General features: G+C 36.6%; 1 protein-coding gene across 4 annotated transcripts in view; it reads right to left on the bottom strand.

The window, feature by feature from the left end:
- LOC127840875 (HEAT repeat-containing protein 4-like) overlaps nt 1–12,890 on the bottom strand; it is a 124,028-nt gene that overhangs the window by 97,860 nt on the left and 13,278 nt on the right. For 3 of the 4 annotated variants that reach the window (XM_052369305.1, XM_052369307.1, XM_052369304.1), the window contains 5 exons: nt 11,358–11,501; nt 9,837–9,948; nt 9,001–9,109; nt 4,758–4,866; nt 956–1,087 (listed from right to left, as the gene is read on the bottom strand). In XM_052369305.1, coding sequence (XP_052225265.1) covers nt 956–1,087; nt 4,758–4,866; nt 9,001–9,109; nt 9,837–9,948; nt 11,358–11,501 — 606 coding nt within the window. The remainder of the gene's footprint in view (nt 1–955; nt 1,088–4,757; nt 4,867–9,000; nt 9,110–9,836; nt 9,949–11,357; nt 11,502–12,890) is intronic. The other variant, XM_052369306.1, reaches the window with a different exon arrangement.

The raw sequence follows: 12,890 nt of genomic DNA on the forward strand, positions 1-12,890 counted from the left end.
ACACTAATACCACATCTTATATAAAAATGTCTCAACATTCTGCGTTTAATACAGAATTTATATAAATGAGTATCATATAAAGTTAGGATAATTTCTTTACAAGAAAAAAATTAAAAGAAATACTTAAAAACAAATTAAGATAATTATGTACCAGGAAATAGTATTTTATTTACATGCATGTTACCGCTGCGTCCAAAAATAATAGTTTCATATCTAAATCAAAGACAACTTTTGTAAAACTATTATGTTAAAATAATTATGAACAACATAATTATGTAAAAATCTCTTTCCATTATTAAATGTCTTTGCACAACAAAACATCTTAGCACCCACACCAATTCTTTCCATCTCAAAATTGGGTGTATCATACACACATCTGTTCACAAGCAAAATGCATGCATCTTGATTTATAAGCACTAGCTGTCTATGTTGAACATAATTATTTTTAAGAATTGTTCATGGTTATGTGAGTGTCTTTTGAGAGTTGGTTTCTTGTTCATTTCAACTTTAATTAGAGGTCGCCTTGGTATTATAGATATGATGTTCGCCTAGTGACCGAGAGGTCACGGGTTCCATCCCCACTCACAATACATACATTAAATCTACTTTGTGGTACAACATAAAGTACAGACCAATAAAAAAATCTGTGGTTGAATTTAAGCATTCAAATATTCTGAGCTATTGCATTACACATTAATATTATATGATTCATTTTTTTAAATTTCAATAGTAGAAATATTTACACTAAACCACTGTACATGAACACATATATGTATATGTTCCAGACAACATGCACCTGAAATTCACATTAAGCATAACAAAAAATGCATAAATCTGTATAACTCATCATAATATGTCTTTGAAAACAGCAAATAACCAGAAACAAAAAATTACAAAACCAACTCTGCATAACTGGGTCAACCATCAACTCTGTTCACAACAACATGACACGCACGTATTAATTTCGGATCATTTGAGAAGCCCGTGCTTCTCTTCTCGGCCTGAAGCTTGCGTAACAACTCAGCGGGGGTATACCCCCGTACAGGACTAGATCTGTCCGTGAAATCAAGGCCTTTCACATCAGCCGCTGTGTTGCAGAGATCAACAATTACATCAGGCAGTTACTAACTTAATTTAACCCTTTCCCGGTAGGATATTCATTTTGATGCGTTTGTAGTCCCTTAACCCTTTACCAATTAAATACGTATTTTAAGGCATTTGTAGTCCCTTAGAAAGTTAAATTTAATATAAGACTTTTCTTACTGGATTAATTTTTAAAGGCTTCAATTCCAACCCTTAGATGCTGATAAGCAGCAAACAGCATAAAAACTTAAACAGACTGCGAGTTACTCGCAGGCTGTTCTGGTTTTATGATGTTTGCACATAGCCATTTTCACTTTGCTTCTTAGCGGGAAAGGGTTTAGAATTCAACTTAAATTTGAGACCTTTCTTTCTAGATTCAAGTTTTAAAAGCTTTATGTCCAACTCTAAAATATTGATTAGCAGCAAACAGCATAAAACCTGAAAAGACTGTGCGTGACTTGCATGCTGTTCTGGTTTTATGTTGGTTGCATAAAGCCCTTTTCACTTTGCTTATGAGTGGGAAAGAGTTAAGAATCATACATGTTTTTGTTTTTTAAATAAAACTATCTTATAGAATTTTCAAAAACATTTTTTGTGTTTACTTCCAAATTCTGGATAATAATTTCAAGTTTAAATTATTTCTATTTACAAAAGCATGATCCTTTTATTTATTAAGTACTAAATAATTATTGAATGATACACCGTATAACAAATATTTTTTCATAATTATCTCAACTTTCTTTATACAAGTTAATCAAACTGGTTAGAATTTTAATTAAATTTAATAGTCATATAAAATAATGGAAAAATATGTGCAATAAATTATGGCTAAAAATCAGAATGTCCAAAACCTAAGAGTAACCAAAAATAATTATTTTTGGCTAGAACAAAATGGGAATCATGTTAGTCCAAGTCTCTTAAATCTCTGATGGTGTATATAACTGTGCAAAAAAATAGATATAATTCAGAAATATTGCAGGTCAGAGTTACGTGCAGTAGTAACTTACATGTACCCAAACAATTAATCCCAATTACATTTACTTATAACCTGAAGTATCACTACCATCCATTTTAGGTAGTAATGTTTAATTAACAATAAAACTGAAGTTCAAATTCATGGATTAATAATGAAAACTGATGAAAGTTATAATCACTTCAACAAATACTAGTATAAGGCAACAATATATTACCATTAACATTAACCCTTTCAGTGCTGAAACCAAATTTAAAAGGCCTTTGCAAACAGTTTGGATCCAGATGAGACGCCACAGAGCGTAGCGTCTCATCAGGATCCAAACTGTTTGCTATTTTGATAGTATTCTTTGAAAAAATATCGAAGAAAATGCTAATTTTAGAAATTCAGCAGACAACATTTTAGCAGACGACAAATTTCCCAGCATGCAAAGGGTTAAAGTAAGTCGACTTTATATGGGCATTGTTCTGGGAAAACTGGGTCAAATATGACAATAAGTGCTTTTAACAAGTATGTTAAGTGAAGTTCAAATTTATGGAGTTATAATGAAAACTAAAGTTATAAATAGGGATGCAGTCCGCACAGGCTAATCAGGGACGACACTTTCCGCTTTAATGGTATCTTTAGTTTCAAGGAAGTCCCTCCTTACCCAAAATCAAGTTAAGGAGGAAAGTGTCGTCCCTGATTAGCCTTTGCGGACTGCACAGGCTAATCTGGGACAACACTTTACGCACATGAATTAAGCCCAGTTTTCTCAGAACAAGACACAATTAAACCAATAGTATACGGCAACAATTTCAAACAATTAACGCCAATGTTAGTTGACTTTATGAGAGCCACGGTCTGGGAAAACGGGGCTTAATGCATGCATGTAATCTGTTGTCCCACATTAGCCTGTGCAGTCAACACAGGCTTATCTGGAACATTACTTTCAGCCTACACTAGATTTTTGTTAAGACGAGACCGCCTTTAAAAACAGAAACCGTCGGAGACAGGTGATGCTCCACAAAGTTTTTTTGTCACAATATTGCACTATATATTCAGATAAAAGGAAACGACTTGAGGGCACAGTAGTTGGGGGGACAATAATTTTTTTTTAGAAAATTTCAAAGGGCCATTTATCTGTGAAAAATCATCCCACCAGAACCCGCTGATAATATGCACATCTCCTCTTGGTAGTGAAGCTTCCCATAAAGTTTCATTAAATTCTGGTCATTAGTTGCTGAGAAATAGCCCGGACAAAAATTTTGCAAGGACGGACAGACAGACAGACGCACACAGACAGACGAAGTGGCGACTATATGCTCCCCCCAAAATAAATTTTGGGGGAGCATAATAAATCATCTAACTAGAACCCACAAATAACATGTGCATCTCCTCAAGGTAGTTAAGCTTCCCATAAAGCTGCATTGAATTCCAGTAAGTAGTTGGGGAGAAAAAGCCCGGACAAGAATTGCACTTTATGTACAGTTTATAGAAAATTTCAAAGGGCCATAACTCTCTGAAAAATCATCCGACCATAACCGGCTGATAATATGCACATCTCCTGTTGGTAGTGAAGCTTCCCATAAAGTTTCATTGAATTCCCGTACTTAGTTGCTGAGAAATAGCTCGGACAAGAATTGCACTATATGTACAATGGAAAATTTCAAAGGGCCATAACTCTGTGAAAAATCATCCGACGAGAACCGGCTGATAATATGCACATCTCTTGGTAGTGAAGCTTCCCATAAAGTTTCATTGAATTCCAGTCATTAGTTGCTGAGAAATAGCCCGGACAAGAATTGCACTATATGTACAGTTAATGGAAAATTTCAAAGAGCCATAACTCTGTGAAAAATCATCTGGCCAGAACTGGCTGATAAAATGCGTATCTCCTTTTGGTAGTGAAGCTTCCCATAAAGTTTCATTAAATTTCGGTCATTAGTTGCTGAGAAATAGCCCGGACAAGAATTTCACTATATGTACAGTTAATGGAAAATTTCAAAGGGTCATAACTCTGTGAAAAATCATCCGACCAGAACTGGCTGATAATATGCACATCTCCTCATGGTAGTGAAGCTTCCAATAAAGTTTAATTGAATAACGGTCATTAGTTGCTGAGAAATAGCCCGGACAAGAATTTCACTATATGTACAGTTAATGGAAAATTTCAAAGGGTCATCACTCTGTGAAAAATCATCCGACCAGAACTGGCTGATAATATGCACATCTCCTCATGGTAGTGAAGCTTCCCATAAAGTTTAATTGAATTACGGTCATTAATTGCTGAGAAATAGCCTGGACAAAAATTGTGCAAGGATGGACGGACGGACGGACGCACGGACGGGCGAAGCGGCGACTACATGCTCCCCCAAAAAAATTTGGGGGAGCATAAAAATCCATAGGCGCAGAGAGTGTCGTTCCTGATAAGCCTGCACAGAAACCATGAAACACAGTTTTCCCAGAGCGAGGTTCATTTAACCCTTTGCATGCTGGGAAATTTGTTGTCTGCTAAAATGTTGTCTGCAGAATTTCTAAAATTAGCATTTTCTTCCATTTTTTTCAAAGAATACTATCAGAATAGCAAACAGTTTGGATCCTGATGAGACGCCATGTTCTGTGGCGTCTCATCTGGATACAAACTGTTTGCAAAGGCCTTCAAAATTCGCACTGAAAGGGTTAATTATCAGCGTAGATCTGATGTGTAAGTAATACTGACTGATCTGTATCAGAGAGGCATTGTTTTTGGCTGTCTTGCGGTACCGAGGGTCTGATGACTTCTGCGGTTCTGTGCCTGGAGCTTGAACCCTTAGTATTTCAGCAGTGTCCTGTGAAAAAACGGGGTTATTGAAGGGTTAGCAATAGGGTTAAAGGGCTGTGACCGCAAGGATGCTTCAGATTTTTTACTAACATTTGAATTGGGTTAGTTAAAACTGTGTGGGTGTTTCAGGATTTTGTGTAAGTAAAATTGATGTCTTGTGAAATCATAACTCGCCAAAATTAACCACACACTGAATTTTATGCACTTTTAAAATACTGGTATGATCAAGTAAATTATTTCCAAACAGGAATCAAGTTCACTTCTATTCTTAAATTCAATAAAATAAAAAAAGACCAGAGTATGTGACTAATAGAACTTATGTTTCCATAAATTGGTAAAATAAGCTATAAATAACGATTAAAATAGAGAAACAAGAGGGCCATGGTCGGGCCCTGTATCGCTCCACTGTTTTTTTTATGCGAGAAAAATGTGCAATGCGCATGGGTTGAAATGTACTCAAGCATGTGACTTTTTTTCTATCCTTCGTTCCTTGACTGGGCGCTTAAAGTTGGAAGGGTGAGCATTTTTATATATGGAAAACGTTACTTGGGGGGGGGGGGGTATTTTGGTATTATACATTAATATTTAATATTTATTTTGTCTTCTAAATAAAACATTATAATTACCCTATACTCAAATTGCAGTAGAAACAACAATAAAAACATTTACATACACAAGTCTTTGACAATCACAACAGTGTTAACAAATGACGTCAATTAAACCAATCACTCAAAAAGCAACCTGTCAATGTTGTCGGTAGACATCAAAGGTCTTTGATATTGGGGACGATAACTAGGAGTTAAAACTGTAAACTTGTAACACCTCAGCAGATGGCAAATGGCAAAAAGGCATTGATCAATACTATGTTACCGGCAGCATGCAGTACTGTCAGATACAGCATTAATACATTAGCTCCATAGAGGACGCAATGTGTGAAAACTATCGGAGATTTAACTTTATTGGATTATTTGTATTTATTTTTATCGGGTGTGAGGAAATAAATTGTGTTTGCTGGAATTTAAATGGGAGGTTGCTTTACAGGTATTGTTTGTTTATGGATTTACTTTAAAATTAGGGTGAAATGAATTTCATCTGATAAACAAATAACATATCATGTAAAACCAACCTATTTTTGGGATGTGTACTAAATTCGGACATACTTTTTCGCCGATAAAATGTTATGACTTCGGGGTGTTTTCAAAGTTATTTGTTTTGTAAAAACAGCATTGTTTTGTAAAACAGCCAAGGCTAAAATACACTAATAACTTTTTTTAGAAGAACACTTTTTGTTGGATGCGGAGGAAAAAATAAAAATAAAATTATTTTTTTACATTTTATTTTTATTTCACTTTTCGGAAAATTGGATACGGCGCTCCCGTTAAACAGAAGATAAAAAAAACTCTGGCCTAAAGTGCAAAATAGAACACGTTAGACCAAAATTTGACTGTGAAACTTGCAAATCACAAATTGTGAAAGGTCTGTCTGTTAACAACTGAAAGGAAATTTAGGGTCATGTGCAAACAAATTAACACTGAAAACGATGTACAACAGATGAGTTGGTGAATTCATTACAGTTTCCAAATTTGTGAAAAACCAGTTTGTTAACAAATGAGCCTCACTCTGGCAAAACAAGGCTTTAACCCTTTTCATGCTGGGAAATTTGTCATCTGCTAAAATGTTGTCTGCTGAATTTCTAAAATTAGCCATTTCTTCGATTTTTTTTCAAAGAATACTATCAGAATAGCAAACAGTTTGGATCCTGATGAGATGCCACGTTCTGTGGCGTCTCATCTGGATCCAAACTGTTTGCTAAGGCCTTCAAAATTCGGTTCCAGCACTTAAAGGGTTAATAATGCTTGAGAATGAAGTGTTGTCACAGATAAGCCTGTGTAGTCTGCACGAGCTAATCAGAGTGACTCTATTGGCCTTATTTGGATTTTCCCTAAGAAAAAACTACCTTTAAACAACAAAATACAAGCGGAAAGTGTTGTCCCTGATTAGCCTATGCACTAACACTTGACGCATATGCATTTAGCCCAGAGAGTGGCTCCATTAAATGCAGCTGGTTAACAAATACATTGAGGAAGAGGGTGGGGGCATTTAAACACATTCTGTTTGTACTGACTGGCTTTCATTAGAGCCCAATTGGTCTTCGTGGCTTTGATGGTGCTTATAGTAGGCTCTCGATGACGTTCAGGATCAAAGCCATATGGTTTGGCATCCGTCTCCTCCTAGAATCATTGCCATGATAATGGAAGATATAAAACCCTAAGCTATTTTTGCTGAATATGCCAGGTTATTTTTGTAGCTGTATGGCTTGGCATCCTTCTTTTCTTAGAATCATTGCCATAACAAGAGATGTGTTTGTCAGAAACACAATGCCCCCTATTGCGCTGCTTTGAAACCATAAATTTGAACTTTGACCTTGAAGGATGACCTTGACCTTTCACCACTAAAAACTTGCAGCTTCATGAGATACATATGCATGCCAAATATCAAGTTGCTATCTTCAATATTGAACAAGTTATGACCAAACTTTAACGAAGGTTAAAGATTTAGGAAAGAAAAATACAATGATATTTGACCTTTGACCTTGAAGGATGACCTTGACCTTGACTTTTCACATTTCAAAATGTTGATTCCCATCGCGAGATACACATGCATGCCAAATATGAAGTTGCTATCTTCAATAATGCAAAAGTTATCAAACTTTAACCAAGGTTAAAGTTTTGGAACACACACAATGAATGAATGACAGACAGACAGGCCAAAAACAATATACCCCCGATCTTTCGATCTGGGGGCATAATAATGGAAGATATTCAACCCTTAGCTATTTTTGTTGACTTTGCTAGGCCATTTTTGTAGCCATTAGGCGTGAAATCCGTCTCTTTCTAGAATCATTGCCATTATGATGGAAGATATTAAAACCAAAGCTATTTTTGGTGAATATGCCTATTTTTTAGCAAAAGTAGATTTCAAGCATCAGACTTGTAAACTTTTATACATGACTCCTCCTTTATAAAAAAATCATACTAGAAGGTGCAAATGATATTGTTAAGATTTTCAAAGAAAAATAAATTCCATGAAAATTGGCCACATTGGACAGGAATTGCTAGTTTTGTTTTCGATACCATTATTCTAAGTAGAATTTTAATTATACATTGATCATTGTTTTACATATTGCATGAGACTGACTACTGTTTTAGAACATTGCGGCCCATGGTGAACTGTTTTACTTTGGAATTAAATGTCCAGTTTTTAAATTACATATGTTTTTGTCTTGCCATTATTCAGATATAACAAAAATATTAATATTTAAAAACTCTCTTAGAGGACCACTATACTATTATAAAAGGGTTATTATAAAAACAAGCAAATTTGTTGAATCGATATCCCCCGCCAATATGCTTCTGGACACAAAAATGTTATATTTGACACTCAAAAAAGCATTTTTTAAGATACAAAGGGCCATAACTCCGTTATAAACAGATGGTGTACAATGCCATTTGGCGTGCATCATCCTCGTATTGATATACATACCCATACCAAGTTTCAATGAAATCCGCCAAAGCACTTCCAAGATATGGCTCCGGACACACAAAAAAAGCATTTTTTCAAGATACAAAGGGCTTTAACTCCGTTATTAACAGATGGTGCACAATTCCATTTGGCGTGCATCATTCACTTATCCATATATGTACTCATACCAAGTTTCAATGAAATCCGTCAAAGCACTTCCAAGATATGGCTCCGGACGGAAAGACGGACGGAAAGACGGACGGAAAGACGGACAGACAACGCCAAAACAATATCCCTCCGCCTATGGCGGGGGATAATTAGTTGTAGACAAAAGCTCATAGCATGATGGGTATAACACATTTTAAAGACTTATGCAGATTTAACTTACTTTAAAAAAAAATAATTCAATACATGTATAACTATAAAAAATATACATATTATTTTATTGCATAGAAATACCACTACCCAAAATTGCGCATAACCCTAGAGTCTTAACCTCAGAAATGACATATCACTTTGGAGCTAGACAACTTAAGCTCTGATTTCGAGCTATGCTGGTTGCATATGGTATAAGATCCAGTTTCGCATAACGCCACCCATATCTTAATGTGAAACTTACATCAATGGATTCTGGAAGATTTTTCCATCTACGGTGACCTCGAATGTGCTTCCGAGTCTTCTTCATTCCCACAGCAGATGATTCCTTCTCCGCATCCGTTGCAGGAAACCTAGAGTTCAAACAAATGTGCCTGATTATTCAATGTCAAATATTTCATTTAAGGATTGAATTTAATTTTGATTTACAATAAATAGAACACACAGATATTATAATACGTCAGTTGTAAGGCATTGGGTTCCAGGTATTATGAGCGAATAGCCTTTTCCTAATAAAATGACTATGCAATTTAACCCTTTACCACTTAGATATGTATTTTGACGCATTTGTAGTCCCTAAGAAAGTTAAATTAAAGACCTTTCTTACTAAATTTAAGTTGTAAAGGCTTCATTTCCATTCCTAAGATACTGATGAGCAGCAAACAGCATAAAACCTGAACAGACTGCGAGTTACTTGCAGGCTGTTCTGGTTGTATTCTGTTTGCACATAGCCATTTACAGTTTGCTTCTGAGTGGGAAAGGGTTAAATATTTCAGTTTGATTGCATTAAAAGTCAAAGGTGTAGTGTTACAGGCTGGAGTGTGTTTCCTGGGTTGAACATAACCTTGGTTTCTTTTGGGGACAGAAAGGTTTAAGAGTGGGGAATGAGGCAAGGTCACTGTGCCCTTTATAAATCTTGATCTTTTATTAACAAATACACAAGCTAGCTTCACCATTCACCAATTCTATGGTCATAGTAATAGAACCATTGCCTTAAGTAGTAGGTTTACTGACTGCCATGATATGCCTGAAATAACGTTGAAAACTAACGAAAAAATCCACATAAACAAATTATTGTACCAGGTTTCTGGAGGCTTGGGAAAGCCAGGCTGCAAATCTTTCTTATATTTGTTGTCATTTTCCATGACGATTTTCTCTTGATCAGCAAATGCCTGGTAAACTTGTTGAGTCCCTGTTAAAATAAAACAAGAGATGTGTTTGTCAGAAACACAATGTCCCCTTCTGCACCGCTTTGAAGCCATATATTTGACCTTTGACCTGAAGGATAACCTTGACCTTTCACCAATCAAAATGTGCAGCTCCATGAGATAAACATGCATGCCAAATATCAAGTTGCTATCTGAAGCGACATAGAAGTTATGAGCATTTATTGAAACCTAAACGCAAAACCTAAACGCAAAGTGTGACGGAAAGACAGACAGACAGACAGACAGACGGACGGTCCGATCACTATATGCCCTCCTTCGGGGGCATAAAAAAGAAGATAATAAACTACAAGATCTTAGAAAATAATTATTATTAAACACTTTTACATGGGTGAAACATTGAGACCAACATCCCATGTTTTCTCAATAAAAGGCCTCATACACTTGCAGTATTATGTTCATTGTTATGGATTTTATAAAATTGGCATTCATTTTATGCCACATACTTGGCAATATTTTTACTAATTTTTTTTTCTTCTAACGTGTTTCGGATTATGATTTCAACAGGTCACTACTGCTGTTGTTGATGTTTTGGCACTTAAAAATCTGAACAAGAAAAGATAGTAGGTGAATTATTTTATATAATCTATTTAAGAAATATGCAAGGCCAGTTTTGACACCAGGGGCATTATCAGTATCTAAGGTTTCATACCCAACATAAAAGATCTGGGATTTGTGCTTTCAGAGAACAATATTCTTAATATAAATAAGTTAATATATTAGTCCATATGAATTGCCAGAACCATAGGGTGTGGCCAGTTTAAGATCTGGGACATGTGATTTCAGAGCAGAACATTATCCTTAAATAAGTTAAAATATAAGTCCATATGAATTGTCTGAACCATGGGGCATGGCCAGTTTTGACCCCCAGCAGGATGAATCGAATAAACTTAGCGGAGGACCACCATATGATTTTGTATCCAAATATCATACCTCTGACCCTTGCAATTTCAGAGAGGAAGATATATATAAGTTTTTATTTAAAATCTATTTTTAGCTCTTTTGACCAACATTATGAAGCAGACTAAAACGCTTTGTGCAATTTCATTTTAAAATCTATTTTTTGCACTTGTGACCATCTATGCAGCAGACTGAAACGCTTTGTACAATTTCATTTTAAAATCTATTTTTTAGCTCCTGCGACCTACATATGAAGTAGATTCAAACGCTTTGTACAATTTTAAATGAGGCTCACAAAAGAATCGTTTGACTAAGTTTCATTAAAATCTGACCAGCAGTTAAGAAAAGATGTAATATGAAAGAAAAATTACCTGAAAACATAATGCACAGATGACATATGGCTAACTCAAAAGCTTACCCTACCTATTACACGGGTAAGCTAAATTAACATGACAACAAAAAAACACAGAATCACCTGTGAGTTGCTCCTGTTGAAACATATTGTCAGTCTCAATGATGCACTTGCCCACGTTAGGGTTTAGGAAGTCTCGCAGGGTGGGTGGGGGAGGCGGCTTTAAAGTCTTCACTTCGATGTTCGCTGCTGTCGTGTTGATAGCGCCTGTAAGATTCTTAAGCTTTCAATTACTCCAGTATTTCAATGCAAATATTGAATAATTAACAGGGCGTAAAAATATGTGCTGCATTTTTTGCATTTTGATAAATATTCATTATTCACACACTCATATATATTTCATTCAACGACGAACACTTTATACAGACTGAAGGGACAGCAATTGGTTCACGCCTCGGGGTGAACTATGCATTAACCAACATGGGTGCTTGGGAAGAGGAACTGTTTCGGCGGTCAGAAAAGCAACCACTTGCGTACTTCCGGTTTGTGGATGATGTGTGGGGCTTACGGACGCATGGTATCGAGGCACTTAAAACTTTCCACACACACGGAAATGAAATCAACCCTCGCATTAAACTTGAGCTCCGCTATTCTTCAGAAAAACTAGAGTTCCTGGACAGGGTGACATCAATACGCAACGGGCGCCTTCAAACCGACCTATATACTAAGCCTACCGATAAACACTTGTACCTACACAGGGATTCTTCGCACCCGGAGTCTACAAAAAATATGGTCTGGGTGTGCGTGCGAAGAAAATCTGTTCAGAGGAGGTTGACTACCGGAAGCACAGACAGGCGGTGAAAAAACAGCTCATGAAATGTGGATATGACGGGGCGTTTGTGGAGACCGAATTGATAAAGGTCGACAATAAAAAGAGAAAGGACCTTTTAGGCGAAAAGGCAAACTTGAAGCATAATACAAGGATTCCGCTTGTGATAACATTGTAGCGCGTACTACCCAGCATTGGCCATATCATCTGTAGACACCTACACACGCTGCACATGTCTGATAGAATGAAGTGTTCTCTGAGCCCCCATTAGTAGCCTTCAGAAGGGATTGCAACCTGCAAGACATCCTAGTGCACAAAAACACAATAGGATGTTCTTCCGAAAGCCTAATATGAGCGGACCCTGTGGGGCACAGAGATGCGCCATTTGCCTGTACATGATGAAGGCAAAATATTTCACAGATCCCAGCGGCAGGAAGTACAGCGTCAGAAACTATGTTGATTGCAAATCATCCAATGTTGTGTACGCGGTCAACTGTGGTCGCTGTGGAAGGTTCGTGTACATGGGAGAGACTGGCGGAACTCTGTACCAGCGACATCTATTGAATCTGTCGCGTATTCGCACACAGCACAGTGACCCGGTAGCTGAACATTTCTACACAGACAGACATTCCATGGATGATTTCCAAATAATAGAACTAAAAAAACTCAGCGGGTCGGACGAGTACCGCAAAACCATGGAGCAATTGTGGAAGTCAAAACTACAGACATACCAACCATATAGCATCAACGTGCAAGAATAAACATTAATAAAATGGGGCGTAAACAACGTTGACGCCGGAAATGCACGACGTCATTTCCGTTCATAA

Source organism: Dreissena polymorpha, chromosome 8 (genome assembly GCF_020536995.1).
Source record: "Dreissena polymorpha isolate Duluth1 chromosome 8, UMN_Dpol_1.0, whole genome shotgun sequence".
In the NCBI taxonomy this organism is placed as follows: Eukaryota; Metazoa; Mollusca; class Bivalvia; order Myida; family Dreissenidae; genus Dreissena; species Dreissena polymorpha.